The sequence below is a fragment of the Denticeps clupeoides genome, chromosome 8, assembly GCF_900700375.1.
Source record: "Denticeps clupeoides chromosome 8, fDenClu1.1, whole genome shotgun sequence".
Taxonomy (NCBI): domain Eukaryota; kingdom Metazoa; phylum Chordata; class Actinopteri; order Clupeiformes; family Denticipitidae; genus Denticeps; species Denticeps clupeoides.
Genome location: NC_041714.1, coordinates 7,913,108 through 7,937,439, shown reverse-complemented (window position 1 = coordinate 7,937,439; position 24,332 = coordinate 7,913,108). Strand labels below are relative to the sequence as shown.

The following is a 24,332-nucleotide window of genomic DNA, read 5'->3' as shown; positions in this document are numbered from 1 at the left end:
GATCTTCATAAATGGCTTATTTACATCTGGTCACTAGCCAACTGCCTTTAAAACAGCCAGGGTTCTTTCAATCCTAAAGAAACCCACCGCTGATCCTACAGACATCAACAACTACCGACCGACCGACCAGTGTTTCTTCTCTCATTTCTTTCTAAAGTGCAGTGTCTACAATCAGCTAACACTTCATCTGTCCTAGAACAACTTTCTGGATCCCAAACAGTCTGGCTTCAGAGCAGATAATTCTACTGACACGGCCCTTATGGCTTCTTCTGAGAAGCTACCTGTGGTTAGATCAACAAATTTCTCCTCTGTTCTTATTCTCCTTAAGCTCTTTGCAGCATTTGATACAGTTAACTCCTGTCCATCCTGAAGAAACTTGGAATTCAGGGCTCAGCATGGCAGTGGTTTCCTTCCTACCTTGATAAGCGGTCCTAACAAGTGACTTGGAAACTCTCCTTTTCTCCCTCTACACAAGATCACTTGGTGACATTTCCTCACATGGGCGGAACCTACCACTACTATGCTGACGACACACAACTCATCTTCTCTTTTGCTTCCTCCAAGATGATATTACATCTTGGATAGCAGCCCATAATCTAAAATTCAATCTCACAGAAAAGAACTAATATTCATTCTAGAAGATTCTTCACCTCATCAGCATCTTGCTATCTACCTGGACAACTAGTATTTCTCTCCTTCTGCAACTGCACGCAACCTTGGAGTAACTATAGACAACCAACTGTCCTTCTAGACTCACCAATCTTTCCCGCTGATGTAGATTCCCTCACTACAATATCAGACGGATCCGCCCTTAGTGATCTCACGACTGGATTACTGTATACCCTCACTTACTGATACATCAACACATAGCATAACTGTACACCAGATAAAACAATATCTGTGCAGTGGACTTTCTGTCACAGCCATAAGTGGACTTTCTGTCACAGCCATAAGGCCAGTGGTTTCGCGCAGGTGATGCGACTTTTGTCATTTTTTGCAAGGAGTGGCTATGTCTGCGATAGGCCAGTAAAATGCTTGCAATACCATAATATAAGACATTTCAGGAAGTTTTTGAACTGTACTCCAGGTTGCCACCACTATGCGGGTTTCCAGTGCTCCACACAGTGCTCCACACTGTTTACCTCCTCATTTCATATCAGTAAAAACAGCACATGTAGGATAAGTGTCACTATGTCTTAGTTGAGGAATTTTGGTTGTTTTTTGGCATCAAGACATTTGATGCTGATTTATTTACACAGGTGGCACCTTTGGCTGCTTCTGCTTAATGGTGTGTAATTACACAGTGAGGTCAGAGGAGTGTGGGCTGGCTGGACGGGACTTGGTCGGAGTGCTCAAGGGACGTCGGTGACTCAGCGCTACTTCTGGCTGCCTGTGAAGGAGAGTCCAAGGAGATTTTGTTCCATGTTAAGATTCTGAAAGAATGGTTTCATTCATTTTTTTTTTTTTTTTTTTGAGGTTGGTGTAAAATAATCACGTAATAGGAGATTTAGGTTAGGACATCTGCCATTTGTACTGATAATCTAAAACCATGAATCTAGCTTCAGTCATATTTTTTTCCCCTTTAGATTAAATTTGAGAATTAGTCTGAATGAGTGGCCTCTTTTAAATTCAGAGAGTCATATTTATTTATACTGGTCAGATGTAATTCCATTGCATTGAATTACAACTATTACAACTGTATTCAACTCTACAACTATTGACTGGTGAAGGGAATAACTTGTCATACCGTCCCAGGCATAGACTACCGGTACTAGATGGCCCTGTTCAGGGGGACATGTGTCATGACAAACTGCAACAATTGCACCAGACGTCCGCCTATAATATTAGGCTGGTTATTTTAATTTTGTGGCTGCTCAGTGTGGGTTGGTGGGTGTGTGTGACAGCATATAAAAATATTTTTTTCGTCTTCTGTCAGCTGGCACAGATAATGCAGAGATTATATACACATCACCTCCTTACTGTTAATCTTTGCATGGCCCACATATCACACAGATGTTGTTTTCATCTTTTAACAGCACATGGCAGACAAAATGTGAGCAGGCCATAGGGCGCCGAAGTGATATTGATGATGTTTGATGTACACACAGCTGTATGTTTTACACAGGTTACTTAATTAAATGAATAGAGATAAATGCATGCATATATATGTTTACATTTCTGTTGCTTATTAAATTTGTGTACCAAATGAATATATATTTTTTTAATAATCTAGGGGTTTCTGTGCTTAGCAGCCTTATAATATTGTGTCCATTATAATAGTGTCCATATTAGGATAATTTTTGGTTGCTGGTGGTCTGTGTTAAAATTGTTATATATGGGAATTAATGTATTTTTTTACATTGTACATCTCAGTGCATTTTCCAGGGTATATGATTTGTCTTATGAAAATGTAATTCCAACAAAGAAATTTGTCTTTCAGTGCCAAATCTATACTCTCGTTGTGTTCTTGTGTAATTTGTGCATTTTGGGAAATGCCCCCTTTTGTGAACTGAGATTCTCTGTGAAGAATTTCCCCTCCGCTTGTCTGTGTGATGTCATAATATGTTCTTCCTTTCTTTTTGTCCCTCTCCTGCAGAGCTATCTTCTCCAGCTGTCGTCCTGAATTAGCCACGTGCTGTAAAAGGGTAGCGGCCTCTGTGGTGGCACGCCGCTCCGCCAAACACCAACCACTGCCCTTCACGCCCCAAATGCTGTCGTTCTGTCATCACGGTGCACTCCTCGTGCAAATAATGAACTTGGGCTGAAGGTTGGCCCTGCATGCAGGGTTCACTTGAACTACACTTGTGTGATCCTATCAGGAAGCCGCCCGCCCCTCTCCTCTCGAGAGTCAGACATTACCACTACTACCATGTAACTGATAGGAAGGGGGGAGGGGGTGATTTGAAGCGTCGAGCAGCTACGAGGTGGACCATGTGTGGGCTGAGAACCAGGAAACACAGTGTAAGTGCGTAGCAGACCATCCACCTGCAGCAACTGGAGACGGCGTGGACTCCTCAGCCATCATGCAGTCCGAGGAGCTGTTCAATCGAAAACTCAAAGTCCTGAATGGCAGCATGGGACCCCCAGCTGCCAGCATATCAGGCAAGCCTGAGGGAGGAGGCAAGACAAATGGGACCCCTGCAATGCCTAAAATGGGGGTACGAGCCAGGGTGTCTGACTGGCCCCCCAAAAAGGAAGGCTGGGAAGGCCATGTAGGACCTAACTATGACAGCATTGCACTGACGTTCCAGAATGGACAGCCCATCCAAAACATTGATATCAATGAGATGGAAGAGCCTCCTTTAGATCCGGACTACCCAGAGACCAAATACTCATTAGCAGACATTTTGAGCCATTCCCCGTTGAAGGGGCTTCATCCCATCCGGCAAAGGAGCAACAGCGACGTGACCATCAGTGACATTGATGCCGAGGACATCATGGACCAGAACGCAGTGAACCCCAACACGGGCGCTTCATTACACCGCGAGTATGGCAGCACATCCTCCATCGACCGGCAGGGCCTGAGTGTGGATGGCTTCTTCACCTTGTTGAGGGGCTACCGGGTGGACACCTTGGATCACCGCAGCGCACCTCCTCTGGGCTTCCCAGAGCTCTTGTGTCATGACAAGTCCCTCTCACCTAGCTTGCAGACAGCTGCTCAGATTGCACGTGGGGAGATTGTCCATCTGTCTGGGTTTGACTACGTAGACAACTCCCTCTTCTTTGGCCAGGAGAGGGAAAAGTCTTTCATGCGACGGCTGAAATCGGACTCGTCTGAGACGTCGCTCTTCCGGAAGCTGAGGACTATTAAGAGTGAGCACGAGGGTCTTCGCCTCTCCATGGAGCAGGAAGACCGCCGGACACTGAGCTTCCAGAAGTGCTTTGCCCATTACGATGTCCAGAGTGTGCTCTTCAACATTAGCGAGGCTGTAGCCAGTAGAGCCAACTTGGCTCAGAGAAAGAACACCACAACTGGGGCCTCTGCTGCATCCCAGTACCAGGTTTGTGGTGGAAGTGGTGGAGTGGGAGGACCAGGCGTAGGCAGTAGTAGTGGAAATGCCCCCGCATTTGAGTCCCCACTGGGCAGCCGCGAGGACCTTAACCCCAAGGAGAACCTCGACGCTGATGAAGGGGATGGGAAAAGTAATGGCCTGGTTCTTAGCTGCCCCCACTTCCGCAATGAGATTGGCGGCGAGGGGGAAAGGAGGATCTCCCTTTCTAGGGCCAACAGCACCAACTACAATGTTGGAGGCGAAAACTGCTCTTTTGAGTCTTCGCTAAGCTCCCACTGCACCAACGCTGGAGTTTCTGTTCTGGAGGTGCCGCGGGAAAACCAGCCAATCCACAGGGAAAAGGTCAAACGCTACATCATAGAGCACATCGACCTGGGGGCCTACTACTACCATAAGTATTTCTATGGGAAAGGTAAGTCTGAATGTTGATGAGATTTTCATTCAAGAATCCTTTTTGGTTTGGCAGGATTGCAGCACAACAGGTGAAGGAAGGGCCATAGAGTTGAGTCTAACTGATAGGTGCAAACTGGATATATTTGGATGCTTGAATCCATGCATTAAGAGTGCTATCAGATCTGAAGCTGGGGACAATAGGAGGTTTGTTCTCTGCAAGACAGTTCATTTCACTTCCTGTGGAGGGGGTTGGGTTTGCTCATTGTCTGTGTGAATGGCAGAACGTGTGATATTTCCCTCCTGTCTTGGGTGCTGTGTGATTTGTCAAGTGAGACGAGGGAGCTGAGGTAGAGGGTTTCAGTGCAGCTGCTGCTCTCATAATGATGTGGAGTGTGTGTCTGTGTGTCTGGAGCACTGTGTGGCTCATCTATGGAGGCATCCCAGTGCATTTCATTGAAACACCTTTAAGTGTGGGGGTGTGCGTGTGCGTGTGAATGCTCTCAGTGTATCATGTTACTCAAACCTAATCCCCTAAAAGCAGCTGTTGCACTCATTCTGTTGTACTTGTGTTTTTCTCAGAGACACAAGTGGGTGAAAGTTGGGTGGTAGTAGCTTAGTGGGAAACACACTCGCTTATGAACCAAAGGACCACAAAGTCACAGGTTTAAACCTGGTTTAAACATTTTGTGTCTGATCAAGACACTTAACCCTGGGTGTCTCCAGGATGGACTGTCACTGTGGATAATGGCATCTAATAAATGCTGTAAATGTAGGGGTAGTAACCTAGTGGGTAACACACTCGCCTATGAACCAGAAGACCCAGGTTCAAATCCCACTTACTACCATTGTGTCCCTGAGCTTAACCCTAAATTGCTCCAGGGGGGACTGTCCCTGTAACTACTGATTGTAAGTCACTCTGGATAAGGGCGTCTGATAAATGCTGCAAATGTAAATGTAAATGTATGTAAAATGTGTAATCTGCATCAAAATTTGTCATTATCCAATGTGAAAATGTTCAACTTCAATTTTAGTAGCACAAGTGTGATTGTGTTTCAACTTTTCTCCACTAGCAGGGCTAATAAGTAGTGATTCCCGGTCTGCTTTTGGTGATATTAATAACAGCCCATTATTCAAATGCTGACTGTAACCTTTTACCCAAATGGGCATCTTGAGCCAACAGAGCTTTCATCACTTCAGCTGGTCTTCTATGTTTTCCCATTCACCATGCTCCTCAAATGCACCATACATTCTCAAATGCTCCTGTTCCTAGCAGTGTATCAGCTTGGTACCAAAACTGATTGAGAGACTTGGAGACTCATGCCCTGTAGTTGTACTTCTGCCACAGGTTCCATGCGGTGTCTGTAAACATGAACTGTATGTGACATTTTTAGCTGACTAATTTGTATATTGAGTTTTATCCAATGTAGAAGTAGCTATACTTTATAAACAGATATCTGAAAAGAAGGTTTATGAGGGGCAGTGATGGCCTAACTGGTAAGGTAGTGGAACCGTGCTCAATCCCGAACCACCAAGGTGCCACTGAGGTGCCACTGAGGTGACACTGAGCAAAGCACCGTCCCCACACACTGCTCCCCGGGCACCTGTCATGGCTGCCCACTGCTCGCCAAGGGTGACTAGTTAAATGAAGAGGACACATATCATTGTGTGCACCGTGTTCTGTGCTTGATGTGTTTCACAACTTCATTTTAGAAGGTTTCAAAACAGAACATATTTTGTCTTCTGCATTAGCCAGACATACTTCTGGCTAATTTTGTCTTCTGCATTAGCCAGACTACAATGTCTGATGGTCTACCTCGACTGATGTATGGTATAGCACTACTGCACTACTGATTGGCTGATCCGCAAGTGGACATTTTGGACACTTTTGCAATAGCAGTTGTACAATCCTGTAGTTACACTGGGCTGATGCATTTTTTTATTACCATTGAGATGAACGACATGCTCAGGAGTTGCCGTTTATCTCCTGTTTACCTAAGATCCTGTCCAGGGGCTTATGTCCTGTTGTTTAACCTGCTTCTTCATTATAACCTTTTCAGACCAAAGTAAAGAGGAACGTGTGCTGAATATCACCCTCAGGTCTATATGTCAATTGGCCACAGCATTATACACGCACCCTTACCCTTCAATTTTCTTTTCCCAGCCAGGACAATGTAGGGGCCCGTCTGGGTCAGTGGGTCAGCGAGTTTATCCAGCAGAAAAGGAATATGTAGGCAAATTGTGTAACAAGAACATTTTCAGCAATTAAATGTGGAATAAACACTTTAGGTCCATCTCAGTGGTGTGATGCAAGCAGCGATGTTGTGTGTGAGACACGTGTGAACAGAGAGTTCGTTAATTATACCACGAGCGGCACAGACTCCTGTATCAGTGCGCACAGTGCGCAGTGTTTAGCATTCAACATCGGCATCTTCAGTGATAACGACTGCCTTCGGTAAAGAGTTCGTGCCTGCAGGTTTTGTTTAGATGACACTTTAGCTGGTAGAAGGGTTATTTTCACTTTAACCTGTGAATGACCTTTACAGATTCTGCACCACTGACTCTGCACCGCTGGTGTGATACATCCTGTCAAACTTAATAAAACTTTACCAGCGCAGCATAATGTGTTTACTGAACCAAACCAAACTTTCTGAAGTTTCCCTTACGCTACTAATCCAAGACGTTTTATATTTCAAGGGATCATGAGTGGTGTGATTTGTGCTGGGCAATCTTGTTTATTGCTCTGTTGTGTTCCTAACCAACCCAGAGCACCAGAACTATTTTGGGGTGGACGAGAACCTGGGTCCAGTGGCGGTTAGCATACGACGGGAGAAGCTGGATGAAGGCAAAGAGAAGGAAGGAATGCAGTACAACTACCGCATCACCTTCCGAACCAGTCAGGTACGAATGCATGGAAATCCCTGTGTGGGGTTTTCAGGGTTTATCACAATACTAATAATTTGTCATCAATGTGATGTACATTATTATTATTTCATTCATGACAGCAAAACTTCACTTGAAATTTATCAAAACTCCAGTCGTTATTAATGTAAATGACTGTGGTAGCTGGAAATGACTGTTAATAAATGGTAAATGCTCATCAGCAACAATTCTAGTGGAATGCTGTGTTCACTATTGCAAGCCTGTCACTGATTATTAGAATTATGTCAACAAATTGACATCTTATTAAGTCTCATGGAAAACACAAATTGTTGAATGGTAATGTATTTTATCAATAAACTGATCATCACCAATTGGGCAATAATTGGGCAATTTCAGCACAGAGACAGAACTATGAAACTAGGGACATATGAGGTTTCCTCCAGCTGACATTGTCCATCATACTAAGCCTCGGGGGCTAAGAGCAAAAGCAGTTCATGCAACTGATTCCACCCCAGAGGATGCTGGGACATTGTATGAGCACACACAACATCCCGTCAGAAAGTCTGACATGGCTCTCTTTTCTTTTGTTCCTCTGTTATATTCTTGAACATAAAATCCCCTCTCTCTGAGGGGAGAGTGCTCAGAGGCGGGCTCTAGGAGTCTCTAGGGGTGTCATCCTGTTGAATAATTCAGGTAAGGCAGCAGCATGTGGCAGGAAAATGTCACAAATATCAAATGCTGGTCTCAGTTTGAGGTGCCACTTTCAATACATCAGCCCCACACACCTCAGAGACATGTGCATCACACTTGTGGCATGTGCCACCAAAAGGTCAACCCCTGATCTTTTCTGACTGTGTACCATTAATGGTATTCAGGCACCAGTTTTCAAAAACATATCTCTTTTTTAATGGTGTCCATGAAGTCAATAGCACACAATCAGTTAGAATGTGTCCACCCTGACGGTTCCATTTTGACATTGACCTTCAGCGGTCTCACCTTTAGGCTTCTAGGAGGGGGTTGGGGGATGCATAAATGCAGCATTGATGTACCAACTGTGCCAGGGGGCTTTCAGGCTGCCTGGGTGGCCACATGGGTCACCAGTTGCTTGGCTCTAATGCTTTCATAATTCAATGCTGCCTGTAGTCAACATGCATAAAGTTAATATGCACCTTATTTAATAGCGAGAATTCATCTGAAATAAATTTTTTAGATTAAAGAATTTTAGCATGAATTGTGTTAGATAGTGATTTAAGATTGGAATAATGTATTATGCTTTGTTGCTTTCATGGGGGTTGTGGACAAAATACACTGCTCCAAAAAATAAAGGGAACACAAAGGGAATATTGTGTGACCTCCACGTGCCTGTATTACATCCCTACAAAGCCTGGTCATGCTCCTGATGCGGTGGCGGATGGTCTCCTGAGGGATATCCTCCAAAGACCTGGACTAAAGCATCTGCCAACTCCTGGACAGTCTGTGGTGCAAGACTCTGGTGATGGAGTGAGACATGTGCTGATGTGCTCAATTGGATTCAGGTCTGGGCAACGTGCAGGCCAGACCATAGCATCAATGCCTTCGTCTTGCAGGAACTGCTGACACATTCCAGACACATGAGGTCCAGCATTGTCTTGCAACCGCACAAGCATATAGTCTCACAAGGGGTCTGAGGATCTCCTCTTGGTACCTAATGGCAGTCAGGCTACCTCTGGCGAGCACGTGGACGGCTGTGCAGCCCCCCAAATAAATGCCACCCCACACATATACTTACCCTCTGCCAAACAGGTCATGCTGGAGGATGTTACAGGCAGCAGAAGGTTCTCCACAGCGTCTGCAGACTCTGTCACGTCTGTCACATGTGCTTAGTGTGAACCTGCTTTCATCTGTGAAGAGCACTAGATGACGTTAGACCCTCATACCACCCTCGTGGAGTCTGTTTCTGACCATTTGAGCAGACACCTGCGTGGCCTGCTGGAGGTCCTTTTGCACAAAGGCAGAGGTAGCGGTCCTGCTGCTGGGTTGTTGCCCTCCTATGACCTCCTCCAGCATTCAAAAGTGACCAAAACATCAGCCAGAAAGCATAGGAAATGAGAAGTGGTCCATGGTCACCACCTGCAGAACCACGCCTTAATTGGGGTTGTCTTGCTAATTGCCCATAATTTTCACTGTTGTCTATTCCATTTGCACAACAGCATGTGAAATTGATTGTCAATCAGTGTTGCTTCCTAAGTGGACAGTTTAAGTTCACAGAAGTATGATTGACTTGGAGTTACATTCTGTTGGTTAAATGTTCCCTTTATTTTTTTTCAAAGTGTACATTGAGAAAACTATTAAACGTAAAGAAACTTTAATTATAAATACGTGCATAATAAAAATATATTGACACATAATAATGAAAAACAAATTAAATACACGAAAGACTAAATGTGCAAGGGTGAAGTTCAGGGTCAGTGTCCAGATATACAACCATGCACAATCCATTGTGAAACTTTAGTGGATTTAAACATTTAAACATTTGTTTTCAGATACTCTAACAGATGGGGTTCATTGTGTGTATTTTTTTTTTGCCTATTTATTCATAAAAGTAGATATAGTTATTTAACCAAATCCACAACTTGTAAAATAACACCACATCCTTGCACATTGTTGTTGTTGTTGATTTTTTTTCCTACATTGTACTTGAGAGACACCATCTACCGGAATCAAATTCCTTGTATGTGCTTGCACTTACTTGGCCAATAAATACGATTCTGATTTGTATTACATTTAAAACTCACACAATACACACAGATAAAAAAGAATATTCTACAGACGCTATACGAGAGATACAAAAAAGCACACTGTGTGTTTAACTGAATTACCTAGCTAAGGGGCATTGCTGACTGTTGTTCATAGGATATAAAAAAAATTGCAACACAGTGTTAACTTTTCAAAATTAAGAAAAAAATGGTGTTGTAAATCCACCTGCCAAAAGATGGAGAGAACAAGTTATGTCTCATTAACATTTCTGTCGCTCTGTCTCCAGCTAACCGCACTTCGTGGTGCCATCCTAGAGGATGCGGTGCCCTCAACGGCCCGCCATGGCACGGCCCGCGGGCTCCCGCTGAAGGAGGTTCTGGAGTACGTGGTACCTGAACTGAATATCCAGTGCCTGAGGCTGGCCCTCAACTCGCCAAAGGTCCCTGAGCAACTGCTGAAGCTGGATGAGCAGGGGGTGAGTGAGGGCTTTTCCAATGTTAAGATCATGGACTTCATTTGAGAGCCACTGTGTTATAATCATATTCATACTATTAATATTCTGAATTGCTGCAGTTTGGTTTATAATACTATAGCAATTCTCTCAAGCAATTCTTCTTGAAAGATCTTTGAGGACCCCAAATCATTTGATCCAGCTAATTGTATTAGGAGTGGCATCTAACTGGGAGATAGAGCCTACAGATTCACTCGTCAGCATAACCAAGAAGATTTACTATCGCATCCATCAGATAGCTGACTCCTCTGACTGCCTCAACAGCTACATCAAAACCTTGTTCATTTCTCTTGAATATATGTTCTGATGTATCTGCAATGTGGGATGGTGGCAAGTCACCAACAAGGCTGAGAATCAGTCAGCAAATATAGATCACAAAGGGTCTGAAGCTTCTCATTTATACGAGTAAACTGGAAGTGTGTGAGATAATAATATCCAAAAACAGTTTCACTAATGCAGTAATACGTTTCCGTGGCCATGCTGGCTGAAAAGCTTAACAAAAAAGATTTTGTCCTGACATGAATAACTGAAATGTTTAATGCTGACCACACTTAATAGATTTTAAATATTTTATTCAGGCTCCAATATGTTGTTATGCAGTTAATTGATTGTAATAAATGTTTTTCAATAAAGTGGATACATTTTTCAAAGGAGCTTATTGTATTGTATTGTAGGCATTGAAATTAATACAACAACATAACTGGTAGTGTTATTAATTTCTTCATATACTCTGTAAAAAGAAAAGTAATAGTATTCTAAATAACCCTTTTGTAATTTTATGTAATACTATATACTAATCAGAGCCCAGTGCCCCTCCCAGCATGCAACTCAGAAAGGGATTTCCCTCTCAAGGGCAGATGCTTGGTTTTTGACTTAAGAGCTATGGAATGCCGATTACTGGGACTGGGGGCGAATGCGTCTCCACTCTCGGCACGAGTCGGGGGACTCCCCTTTGAATGCCTGAGCGGTTTGCATTACTGTGGGTTTTGAACTGCAACCAAGTCAACGCGCCGCCAAAAAATACCAACGAGAGCGTATGTGTTGTTTTTAAGCGTCCAGCCTGCTTTTTATGCCTGTCTGTTTCAGTTATTATCACTCACAGGCAAAATGTATTTTTTCTATTCCAGCCAGGTTTTTTAATATATATAAATAAATAAATAAATAAATAAATAGAGTCCAGAAAGCCAGCAAGACAGCACACTGACCTTTTTCAAGACTACTTTAACATTACAACACTAGAAATAAGTTTAAAGGTGCAATGACTGCATTTTGGGTTGGTAGCTGGCTGGTAGTGCTGGTAGTGTATGATGCGTTGGATTGTTTGGTTCTGTTTTACAATCCAGGTAAAATGGAAAAAAAAAAAAACATTTTCACATAACTTGTTTTCTCACCCATCACGAGTATGCATAGAATTTGTGATGTTTATGACAGTTTTCTTTAAAGACACATTTACTAAACAATTCATAACAGAAGAATAGACCAGTCAACAGTCTTGTTAGTCTAGAGTTGCTCTTGTGCTTGAGGGTAATAGAGACCGCCGGCAATGGCATGAAGCCACAAGTGATCGCATGACTTTGCATCCACGCCAGGACGATTTCCTTCGCAGCTTGACATGGCTTGTAACCGCTTTCCGATCTTTGTTCTTATTTGTTATGACACCAACATCTAAAAGCCTTCTTGACCATTAACTCTGCTAGCGTTGCTGAGTCAGATGGAGAAGAACGTGTCTGTAGGAGACCCTGGGCTTTACATACCCACAGAGGAGGGCAGGAGCTTGGTGAAGAGGCTCTTGTCTTGCGCCTTGTCCTCAGGTGGTGTGAAGATGTACAGGACAGATGTAACAATGGACCCCCTGGGGCTGGATGGTACATGAAAAAGCTCAGCCTGTGATGTCACGGCGAGCCTGAGAGGACGTTATGTAAAGCACTCAGCTGAGAATCAAATGTTCCTGATGGCTTCTGTGGAGTCACGTGACCCATGTCCTGTTGTTTCTATTGTCCTGTACTCTCTGCTGCTGGCGTCCTCTCCACTCTCCCTCCTCATCCTCAGCCTTCCTAGCTCTGCTGGGGTCACGCAGGGTCCCAGTCTACAATCATTAGGTATGGCAGAGAGTGTTCTTCCCACCGTGACGTTGGTTCCTGTGGGAGGAGCCAAGTTGACTGTCGCTACAGAGGCATGTCTGGTTCGGGAGAAGCAGAAGTGACAGTGACAGTTTGACCTCAGATCAAGCTTAATTCTGACATTGGCAGACAATCCATGGTGACCAGGGCAGAGAAAAGCATCTCAACCAACCCTGCATTACTGTACTCAATCAGGCTTTTTGATATTGGAGGCAGGGTTGTCATGGTAAACAGAATCAGTCAGTAAGCAGTCCGGTTCCTGCCCTCTTTATTCTGCAGATTTATGAATGATTCATGGACACAGGTCTCGCGAGCGCTGAGCAGACCCTCGGACTGCCAGGCATCATCTCTCACCGGGCAGCTGTTGCTCTCCCTCTACTCTGCTCGCATGGTGGCAGGCATGATGGATTTTGATGTTATTTGATTTGTCTCTGATTTCGTATGATCTTTTTCCATCGCATCTTGGATGTGCGTTACAGAACCCAGTCAGATATTTGGTAGATTTTGCGTCATGGTGTTTGTGCTGATTTATGGGCACAAAATGTTGGTATTATCCAGTTGTCTATTAGAAGAAATGCATTAATTATTCTCAAATCTTCCATATTATACCGCTCTTCTTTTTTTGTGTGGAGATGTTTTTAAATGTTAATTATCATACTGTGTTTATCAAGGTTTTAAGACTGCTGTATTACATTCTGTATGTGCCTCAGTCTGTAGTACATGCATCAATCTGTCCTTCCATGTCTCTCTGAGAATGACATTATATGTCAATATGGCATTTATTATAATAACATAATAATAAGTTACACATTACAAACATTACACAATTATAAATATGTATTAAACAAATTTTCTCACTTTACTCATTTCTAACATTTCTAAAAACAATAACCGCATATCTGGTGAGTTCTATCGTGTTCTGTGGCTTTCTGTTGTGTTCTAAAATTTGAATGGAAAGAGCTTCTTTACAGGAAATCATGGTTACCGGACAGCTGGCTAGCCATGTTTCTTTGATCAGCCTTGTATTAATTGTGTGCTTGTTGTGTGTTTGACTCCAGTTAAGTTTCCAGCACAAAGTGGGCATCCTGTACTGCAAGGCTGGCCAGAGCACGGAAGAGGAGATGTACAACAACGAGAGCGCCGACCCACCGCTGGACGAGTTCCTGGACCTGCTGGGCCAGCGAGTTCGACTCAAGGGCTTCACCAAATACCGAGCACAGCTGGACAACAAGAGTATGAACACTGGCATTCATATCATAACACTTCACTCATTCTGTCTGCTACAAAAAAAAAAGTTACCTTCTTACCATCTTTTCCATAGTTTCCGCTTCGGTTTCATTTCATTTTTACAAAATGTATATATTTTATATATTTTTATTTTATTGAAACATGCATATTCATGCCAAGGCACCCATGTATTACTGTGCATACGCCCTGGCCTATGTTGGAAATACTTCCACACACTCCTTGTCTGGGCTGAGGGCTGGTCGTGTAGGTGTAGGTTTTCATGGAGCCCTGACATCAATGAGTGATTGTGTGTGTGTTCATTCAGTCTTATTACTGTTGCCTTTTTTCCTACATCTCCCTTTAACCTGTAATCGATTATCTCTCAGGGGCGACTGTGTTAAATACAATTTTTATTTGGAGATTGTGTGTGTTGAAGTGTGTGCGTGGGCAATTTTCACAGCCCAGATGTATTGATGAAATCTCATGTCTGACAACTGCAGCGGACTCAACGGGAACCCACTCGCTCTACACCACTTACAAAGACTATGAGCTGATGTTCCACGTCTCCACCCTGCTGCCCTACACCCCCAACAACAGACAGCAGGTGAGTCCCCTGATGAGGCGGGCTTAATGAGTGTGTGTGTGTGTGTGTGTGTGTGTGTATACTCTCTGCTCTGTAAAATAATCTGATCCTAAACAGATGTTTAAGTGCACATGCCATTTGCCTAGAATGGTGCTTTTAGTATGTAGAGAAAAGTTGGGGGGGGGGGGGTTTGAGGGGGGGGGTGAGAAACTGTCATGAGGCTCAACTGTCAGCTACGTATCAGAGCTCTGATTGGCAGGATTGGCCTTTTTTCCTCTTTCTTCTCCCTGCACTAAACCCATTTGATTGTGTGGGATTAGAATTTAAATCCTGCAGCGCTAAGCTTGCAGCGGAGCGACTGCGCCAGCGTTCCCTTCATCCCGTAATCATGTTTGTCCTCTGGGTTCGTAGCCACCAGAGCTGTGCCAGACAGGGTTAATGCGGCTGGCTGTGAAATCTGCCGGAGACAGGGGGTTAATAATTGTCTGCCTCCTGAGCGGATTGCTGTTCCAGGCTGGCATCTGCGAGGTGACGTCAGTGATGCCAGCCAATGATATGCCGCAACGGCATGGCCTTAAAGGAGCTCAAGTGAATGTGTGGCTGCTCCTGGAGCCTGAGGTTAGCACAGCTGGAGAGTCGGGGCGGAGTTGGGTGTCCCAGTGTCTGAGAAGGAGTCCCAATGGACCAAACACAGTGAACATCCTCTGCCTTATGCTGTGCGCTTTTGTACTGAGTTTAATATTAATCTGCAGCGTTGCATTGTTACAGTGATTTCTCTAATTCCATTTTTTCCACATTTCTTGTCACTAACAGCTGCTGAGGAAGAGACACATCGGCAACGACATCGTCACCATCGTTTTCCAGGAGCCAGGAGCCTTGCCCTTCACTCCCAAGAACATCCGCTCCCATTTCCAGCATGTTTTCGTCATAGTCAAAGTTCACAACCCCTGCACCGAGAACGTGTGCTACAGGTATATGGCTGTGAGGCCGTGATGAGGTTACATACAGAGATGCAGAAAGAAACAAGGAAGTGCACTGATCCGCTCATCTTTTTTCCTCATATCCTTTGAGGTATAGAGTCACTTTACAAGCCAGGGCAGGCCACTGTTCATTTCAGCGTCACTGCATCGTCTTACACATAACATCCGGAAATGTTACATCTTCACGGTCATTTTTCTTAGGTCTGTCGAAATTATTACAAAGTCAACTGGTTATGTCAGCGTATTTTTTTGTTTTGTTAGCGTATAATGATTGCATACTGCACTTTTTATTATTAAATATTTTTTTGTGCAATTTTTATTCATAACCAATAAATAGGTAGTGTGGAGTATTACCAAAGTTTTGAGTATTACCAAAGTGTGTTTTTAGGCTTTTTCTAAAATGGTGGTATTTATGGCAATTATTTGCTTGCCAGTTAATGATAGGCCAAATTTCACGATTGCGACACTCATATTTGAGCAACTTTAATTAATTTTTTTTTAGATGCACCCTTGAACATAACAGTAAGATCCAGCAGGCAATTAAAGAGTCATGCATGTGTTTGAAGTCGATTTTTCCTGATTGTGCACGCCCACTTTCAAAGGAACAATTTGAGGCGCTTCACTTTTTGAAAGTTCTGGCGAACGTTGCCTTTTAATTTGCTAGGGCCTCAAAATTGCCCGTCACTCCTGTACAATGTTTAATCTGTTGTTCCAGTGATATAATTATGTGTGAGAGGACTGTAATTAAGATCCGTATCAGTGAATCGGTTCCTCATAAGAAAAGTGAAAATCAGCACGCAGGTGCTTTTTCCCAACACGCCACTGAACCTCTGCAGGATAATGACTGTTATTTTGGATTTAAAGATAGTATAATGATGTTTGATCTGGCTAATTGCATATTTGTCACAAAAATATTTCAGTTAATCAGGAAAAAAGTTTTTTTTTTTTACTAGCGGTACTATTTAATGAATTCTTCCATTTTTCCTGTTTGTCTCAGTGTTGCTGTTTCTCGATCAAAAGACGTGCCTCCATTTGGCCCACCAATCCCCAAAGGCGTGACTTTTCCCAAGTCGGCTGTGTTCCGGGACTTCCTGCTGGCCAAGGTGATCAATGGTGAGAACGCGGCACACAAGTCGGAAAAGTTCCGGGCCATGGCTACTCGCACTCGGCAAGAGTACCTCAAGGACCTGGCGGAGAACTTTGTCAGCACGGCTACTGTGGACTCGGCCCTCAAGTTCAGCTTCATCACCCTGGGGGCCAAGAAGAAGGAGCGAGCCAAGCCCCGCAAGGACGCCCATGTCCACAGCGCCGGCGCCATCACGTGGAGCGTCGTGGCCCGGGACTTTGGCCAGTCGGCTGATGTGACGTGTCTGCTGGCCATCTCCAACGAGTTCATCGTGCTGGTGGAGGAGGAGTCCAAGAACGTAGTGTTCAACTGCTCCTGCCGCGATGTCATTGGCTGGACCTCCAGCACCTCCAGCATGAAGGTGTTCTATGAACGTGGCGAGTGCATCATGTTCTCGGTGCAGGAGAACTGCTGTGAGGACGTGCGAGAGACCGTCCAGCGGCTGCAGGTACGACCCAGGTTTAGCTGTCCTTGAGAGCGGTGTGGTGCAGTGCGGTGCTGAAGCTTCTGGGTAAGCTTTAATGGTCGTATAAGTTAAAGTCTTTAGCAGCTGCTTGCAGGCGCCCCCTGTTGATGACTCCAGACTAATTAAACGTTGACCACTTTCTCCAGTGAAAACACATCCAATTTTTAGCCCGTCCTCCGGAGACGAGTGGGGAAGTAAGCCAGTGCGGGCCGGAGTATCTGGGCTAGGCATCTGTCTGTAGTTAATCTGCTGGGAGTTTGGGTTTATCCTCAGAAACACGTTCTACCTTTGAGGAAAAGGGGTCGTAATTAAAGGTTTGGACTTTTTTTTTTTTTTTTTTTGTTCACAATACTGAACGAGGTAGAAAGAGGAGGAGTGCTCCACTCCAGTGTTCCTGAACAGATCCTATTTTACAGGATGAAATCATTTTCTGCTCTTGTAAAGTGAAGTGATTGTCACATGTGATACACAGCAGCACAGCACACGATGTACGCAGTGAAATTTGTCCTCTGCATTTAACCCATCACCCTGAGTGAGCAGTGGGCAGCCATGACAGGCGCCCGGGGAGCAGTGTGTGGGGACGGTGCTTTAATCAGTGGCACCTCAGAGGCACATTGGTGGATCGGGATTCGAACTGGCAACCTTCTGATTACAGGGCCGCTTCCTTAACCGCTAGGCCGCCACTGCCCCAAAATAATCGCACGGTCTATTATCTGCATTCAATAGACGGTAGGAAATGAATGTTGACATCTGATGTAGACTATTAATTTATTGCTCCGTCTATTTAGTGATGTAATGCTGTACATATAACAGTTGGATGTCACTGCTTCAAAGATTAGAAAAATCATTATTACTCATAGTGTACAATAACTGGTAGTAATATGCAGAAAACGACTGATTATTCTCTACAAATAATCATATAATATGCTTGTTATGGTGACAATTACTGTACATCGTCTATGCGGTCTTCCTGCTGCGGACCCGGTGGAAGCCCTGGTCATAATTTCAGATTTATACTAATGACCCCGTGGAGACATTCATGCTGATTGGTTTGCTGATTATCAGTCCCTCCAAGATTTAGCAGTTTCATGATCACAGCCATGAATGCATGAGTACTAATTTTTTACTACTAAAGAAAGTGAAGTGATTGTCACATGTGATAAACAGCAGCACAGCACACGGTGCACACAGTGAAATTTGTCCTCTGCATTTAACCCATCACCCTGAGTGAGCAGTGGGCAGCCATGACAAGCGCCCGGGGAGCAGTGTGTGGGGACCGTGCTTTGCTCAGTGACACTTCAGTGGCACCTTGGCGGCTCGGGATTCGATCCAGCAACCTTCAGATTACGGGGACGCTTCCTTAACCGCTAGGCCACCACTGCCCACTACAGAATGTACACAAGCAGACAGACTTTTTTTAGCTACAAACTAGAAGCACTTTCTCACAGAATTACACAGCAAGAAAAACATTGCAGATTTTTGCGCTGCATTGCAGCGATCCCCAAAAAAGCCTGCAGAATCCTGAAGGGAACGGTTAGTGTGGAGTGACATGATTCCTGCCCAGAAGAAATGGTGCCCACTTTGTGACCCATATTCCAAATCAGCTGGAGGAGGGAGAAAAATGAGCTGTCATGGCTGTTCCATGCAGCCCTGCACTGATATATCAAAAGGGATCCCCGGTGTGGAGGGTGTTGCTCAGAGCTGTCGATGCTAAGTTTTGTCTGTTGGTGTGGTGCGTTGTAATGCCAGCCCCTGTGTGTCAGGACCAGTGGTGTGATTGTCGCTGTGTTTTCATGTGCTGGCTACTGTCTGGATCAGTGGTCTCTGGCAATGTCAACACGCCTGATCTCTTCATCGTATCAGAACTGTTCACTTTTCACCAATGCAGCTTTCACTTTGTGTGTGTGTGTGTGTGTGTGTGTGTGTGTGTGTGTGTGTGTGTGTGTGTGTGTGTGTGTGCTCGTGAACGTGCACTGACAGCTGTCACAGTAAATTCGAGCAGGATTCAGGGGGCAGTGGACAGATGCCCGCGTCTCCTGCCCAGGTCAGACTAAATTTACATTTACGGCATTTATCAGACGCCCTTGTCCAGAGTGACTTACAATAAGTAGTGACAGGGACAGTCCCCCTGGAGACCTTATCTCAAAGACACAATGGTAGTAAGTGGGGTTTGAACCTGTGGCTTTGTGGTCTTCTAGTTCGTAGGCAGGTGTGTACCCACTAGGCTCCTACCACCCCCACTGTGCCGGCCATCAGTTTAGAGAGGGGTTTGACCGTGGGGTCTTCACGAGAGCCCACTTGTCGAGTTTGGTGGTGTACTGATTGTTGGTAGGTGCTTCATGGTGCTCTGTAATGCTGTTGAGAGGCTGTTCAGTTCACTAAACAGGCTGCTGTTGACCTCATCGGTGCTGAAAGATGTCATAATGTTGTTTGTGGACATGAAAGTGTGTGTATTGTGTGTCTATGTGTTTCTGTATACTTTGTGTGTCTGTGTGTGTGTGCGCTATGCTGAACTCAGTATTGAATGTCCTCTTTAGGATCCTAATGCCTCACACACTCACTCATTCAAAAGTGCTTTTTTTTGTGTGTGTGTGTGTGTGTGTGTGTGTTTGCTGTGATGGCAGCATTTCACGCTCATGTCTTCTCTCCAGGACTTTAATTTAGACAACAGGTCTTGTTTCCAACAGTCCTAATTGTTCATGCTGAACACTTTCTTATCATTCACTTATGTTAATGTGAATTTCATCAAGTGGCTTTTGATGACGACAATAGTGAACAAAGTAATAAGAGGCCATTCTTAATAAACAGACTCATCAAACTTGTTTATGAATCACCTGATACAAGAAAGATTTTCTTGCGTTGGATTCTTCAAATGGCTCCATCTTAGTGTCCAGAGTAAACTTTTTGCAAGCTAACTTTTGACTGGCAGTCTACAGTACAGGCCAAAAGTTTGGACGCACCTTCTCTTTCATATGTTTTCTTTATTTTCATGACCATTTACGTTGGTAGATTCTCACTGAAGGCATCAAAACTATGAATGAACACATGTGGAGTTATGTACTTAACAAAAAGTGGAGACCTGGCCTCCCCAGTCACCGGACCTGAACCCAGTCAAGATGGTTTGGGGTGAGCTGGACCACAGAGTGAAGGCAAAGGGGCCAACAAGTGCTAAACACCTCTGGGAACTCCTTCAAGACTGTTGGAAAAGCATTTCAGGTGACGACCTCTTGAAGCTCATCGAGAGAATGCCAAGAGTGTGCAAAGTAGTAATCAGAGCAAAGAAACTAGAATATAAAACATGTTTTCAGTTATTTCACCTTTTTTTGTTATGTACATAACTCCACATGTGTTCATTCATAGTTTTGATGCCTTCAGTGAGAATCTACCAACGTAAATGGTCATGAAAATAAAGAAAACATATTGAATGAGAAGGTGTCCAAACTTTTGGCCTCTACTGTATATGTAGAGAGGAAATTCACATTAGTACAGTTCAGTACAGCATGATGTGGGTTTGACTGCATATTGTCAAACTTCTGTATATCAGTTGTTTTGTATAATCAGCCTTCATAATTGTAAATTGTTCTGCTTTCAGACGGCTATCCATTAACCACAAATTAATTTGATTGCTGTAATTTGAATATGGGAGAGGGCGCTCTGTGTGTGTTCTCACTGCTTTTAGTGCATCAGGTTTCAGGAACGGGGGCCGCGGCAGTAATGTGAAGCGCTCCAGACAGGGAGAACTGATTTCAAAGTACGGGCCAGTGTGTGTGGGAGTATTTGAGTCATAAAAGCCTTGTGATGGGTACCATCCAACCCCTTCGACGGCAGTAGAGTGGGCCCGGGGGAGTACTGTTTTACCTCTCACTCTAAAATGTGGTTAGGCCTGTCCTGCCAGCAGATGAGCAGCTGAATAAGGAAAAAAAACTAAATATTTTACCCGTACTGTATAAAAATATGAAAATATGAGGTTGACATCATCATTATTCATTTTCACCAGTTATAACATGCATCTTAAAAATGTGCATTGGCTGTCCTCCTCACTGATTTTCACCTTAGCGTCCATCTCACACATTTAATTTGTTAACACTAATAAAATTAAAACCCCTGTCCTATAACATGACCAGAACTGCCCGCTGTTCAAGGATTTAAAATATACCTACCAGACAATCAGAATCAAGCATGATTCCTGGCATTATGCTCTTTGAACAAACGCTGTGAAAACGTTCTGACAGGAACCATGATGGCTGCATCAGGCCTGTACAGTTCCTGGACACGTGATTTAAATAATTTTGTACATTTTCTATGAAAGTTGCAGTTAATCCAGTGTTTATTGCTATAGAGCTGTATAACGCCATTGTAACTGGTATTTCAGAATGCGTGCAGGATTTTACGTTTTCTGAAGGCCAGGCAATCATTAAAGATCATTTGAAATCCTTCATACAAACTGGACTGTCATGGACATGTTTCCCTTTACTATAGAGATTCCCTATATTTATATTCTGGTGCAACTGAAGATTAGATTTAAGATTTACGAAAAGACTGCAAGTGTGTAAATGATTAGTCTGTGGGAGAAACTACTGATCCTGGATCAGCTTGAATGCAGGACAGTTCATTTAGCAGTGAGGTTAATGAGATGGTTTGTTGTCATTTTCCTCTGTAAAGTATATTTTGTATTGTACATGTAATATTGATATTTTATATCCATATACAGGTGTATGTACCGTATCCTCAGACACTAGCTTTTGTGTATGTGTGTGTGTGTATATATGTGTGTGTGTGTGTGTGTGTGTGCAGTGTGTAGTCTACTGGGCTTTAGGCTTTTAGAGTAATGTGTTTAGAGCCGTGAAATTCTTCATGTGAGATAATGACTCCCCCACCACATGCGACGATTCTAACGCGTTCAGCCACCGTGGTGTGAATGTGAGTAAATGTGTTCATCTGCCACATGGTTCAAATAAGGCAGGCGGTGTCTGGGGCGCGCGGAGGAGACGTCTCCATCATCTTTGAGCACTTGAGTACCAAAGTGAGGACATGAGTTTCAGTGATGAACTGGATTTATGTATTAAAAAAAAAATTGTTTGTGAAAATCCCTCTGGTTTTTTTTAAGATGTAGGCCATTTTGCTGTTTATTAGCTTTCCTTCAGACTCTAAACAGAAGAGAGATTATGAGTGCTTAACGATTCCAGACCCAGTGGTTTTAATTGATTAAAACGGACAGATTGAACTGACGCTTCAGCAGCCTGGTGAATCGAATGCAGGGTCAAGGTTGTGTTTGGGTTCATCAACAAATGAAGGTTGCTGCTGGCCTGGTACAGATCATTACTGTAAAAAAAAAAAGGCTTAGGAAGGGATCAGCAGCGGAGAGCTTTAATTACTGACCTGTCCGCCCCTCACTTTCCCATGACCTCCGGTGGCCTGAGTGGAAACCTGGAAAAGACCCAGCACTCTCTCCCTCCTTTCTACTTTCATGTGTTTTTTGGGGGGAGTTGGTTTGCTGCTCTGCATGTAGTATTTTCTTTTTGTTGAGGTTGTCACATAATTAGGTCCATTTTGGTCGTTAAATCTGACTGGATGCTTTTATGAGCTATCACTTATGGTCATTTAGGACAGTGGCGGTGTGAGTAGAGGTTTGGTGGCGGCTCCTGTGCTAAATGTGGCCCGAGCCGCTGGGAGCAATGTTTGCACTGGTTAAATCCCATGACAATAAATCATTTGAAATAAAAAAAGTCTATTTTTATAGCAGTTGGGGGGAAAGAATAGCAGGAACCCAAGTCCAAGCGATAAACAGCAAAACAAGGAATGCCAGATCCTGAAACCACTGCGCGTTGCATTGACCTTGTCATGAATGCAATTTCTTATGCTGGCTAGTAAAGAATATTGAATTATTTTGTATTTATTTGACATATTTTTTTATTTTGTGGTGCACATACTGGGAGTGCAGAATTAAAGTGAAGTGATTGTCACATGTGATACACAGCAGCACAGCACACGGTGCACACAGTGAAATTTGCACGGTGCACACAGCACACGGTGCACACAGTGAATTATTAGGCAAGTTGTATTTTTGAGGAATAATTTTATTATTGAACAACAACCATGTTCTCAATGAACCCAAAAAACTCTTAATATCAAAGCTGAATGTTTTTGGAAGTAGTTTTTAGTTTGTTTTTATTTTTTAGCTATTTTAGGGGGATATCTGTGTGTGCAGGTGACTATTACTGTGCATAATTATTAGGCAACTTAACAAAAAACAAATATATACCCATTTCAATTATTTATTTTTACAGGTGAAACCAATATAACATCTCCACATTCACAAATATAAATTTCTGACATTCAAAAACAGAACAAAAACAAATCAGCGACCAATATACCACTCTAAAGCCTGCCATCCATGGATTCTGTCAGTGTTTTGATCTGTTCACCACCAACATTGCGTGCAGCAGCAACCACAGCCTCCCAGACACTGTTCAGAGAGGTGTACTGTTTTCCCTCCTTGTAAATCTCACATTTGATGATGGACCACAGGTTCTCAATGGGGTTCAGATCAGGTGAACAAGGAGGCCATGTCATTAGTTTTTCTTCTTTTATACCCTTTCTTGCCAGCCACGCTGTGGAGTACTTGGACGCGTGTGATGGAGCATTGTCCTGCATGAAAATCATGTTTTTCTTGAAGGATGCAGACTTCTTCCTGTACCACTGCTTGAAGAAGGTGTCTTCCAGAAACTGGCAGTAGGACTGGGAGTTGAGCTTGACTCCATCCTCAACCCGAAAAGGTCCCACAAGCTCACCTTTGATGATACCAGCCCAAATCAGTATTCCACCTCCACCTTGCTGGTGTCTGAGTCGGACTGGAGCTCTCTGCCCTTTACCAATCCAGCCACGGGCCCATCCATCTGGCCCATCAAGACTCACTCTCATTTCATCTGTCCATAAATACTTAGAAAAATCAGTCTTGAGATATTTCTTGGCCCAGTCTAGACGTTTCAGCTTGTGTGTCTTGTTCAGTGGTGGTCGTCTTTCAGCCTTTCTTACATTGGCCATTTCTCTGAGTATTGCACACCTTGTGCTTTTGGGCACTCCAGTGATGTTGCAGCTCTGAAATATGGCGAGTGGCATCTTGGCAGCTGCACTGGTGGCAAGTGGCATCTTGGCAGCTGCACGCTTGACTTTTCTCAGTTCATGGGCAGTTATTTTGCACCTTGGTTTTTCCACACGCTTCTTGCGACCCTGTTGACTATTTTGAATGAAACGCTTGATTGTTCGATGATCACGTTTCAGAAGCTTTGCAATTTTA

The 24,332-nt window shown here is 43.8% G+C and overlaps 1 protein-coding gene across 2 annotated transcripts in view; it reads left to right on the top strand.

Annotated features, from left to right (window-relative positions):
- LOC114795750 (signal-induced proliferation-associated 1-like protein 2) overlaps window positions 1–24,332 on the top strand; it is an 83,082-nt gene that overhangs the window by 28,909 nt on the left and 29,841 nt on the right. For both annotated transcript variants that reach the window (XM_028989352.1, XM_028989354.1), the window contains exons 2-8: window positions 2,597–4,425; window positions 7,171–7,304; window positions 10,309–10,497; window positions 13,712–13,886; window positions 14,381–14,484; window positions 15,277–15,434; window positions 16,441–17,017. In XM_028989352.1, coding sequence (XP_028845185.1) covers window positions 3,024–4,425; window positions 7,171–7,304; window positions 10,309–10,497; window positions 13,712–13,886; window positions 14,381–14,484; window positions 15,277–15,434; window positions 16,441–17,017 — 2,739 coding nt within the window. In that variant the 5' untranslated portion in view covers window positions 2,597–3,023. The remainder of the gene's footprint in view (window positions 1–2,596; window positions 4,426–7,170; window positions 7,305–10,308; window positions 10,498–13,711; window positions 13,887–14,380; window positions 14,485–15,276; window positions 15,435–16,440; window positions 17,018–24,332) is intronic.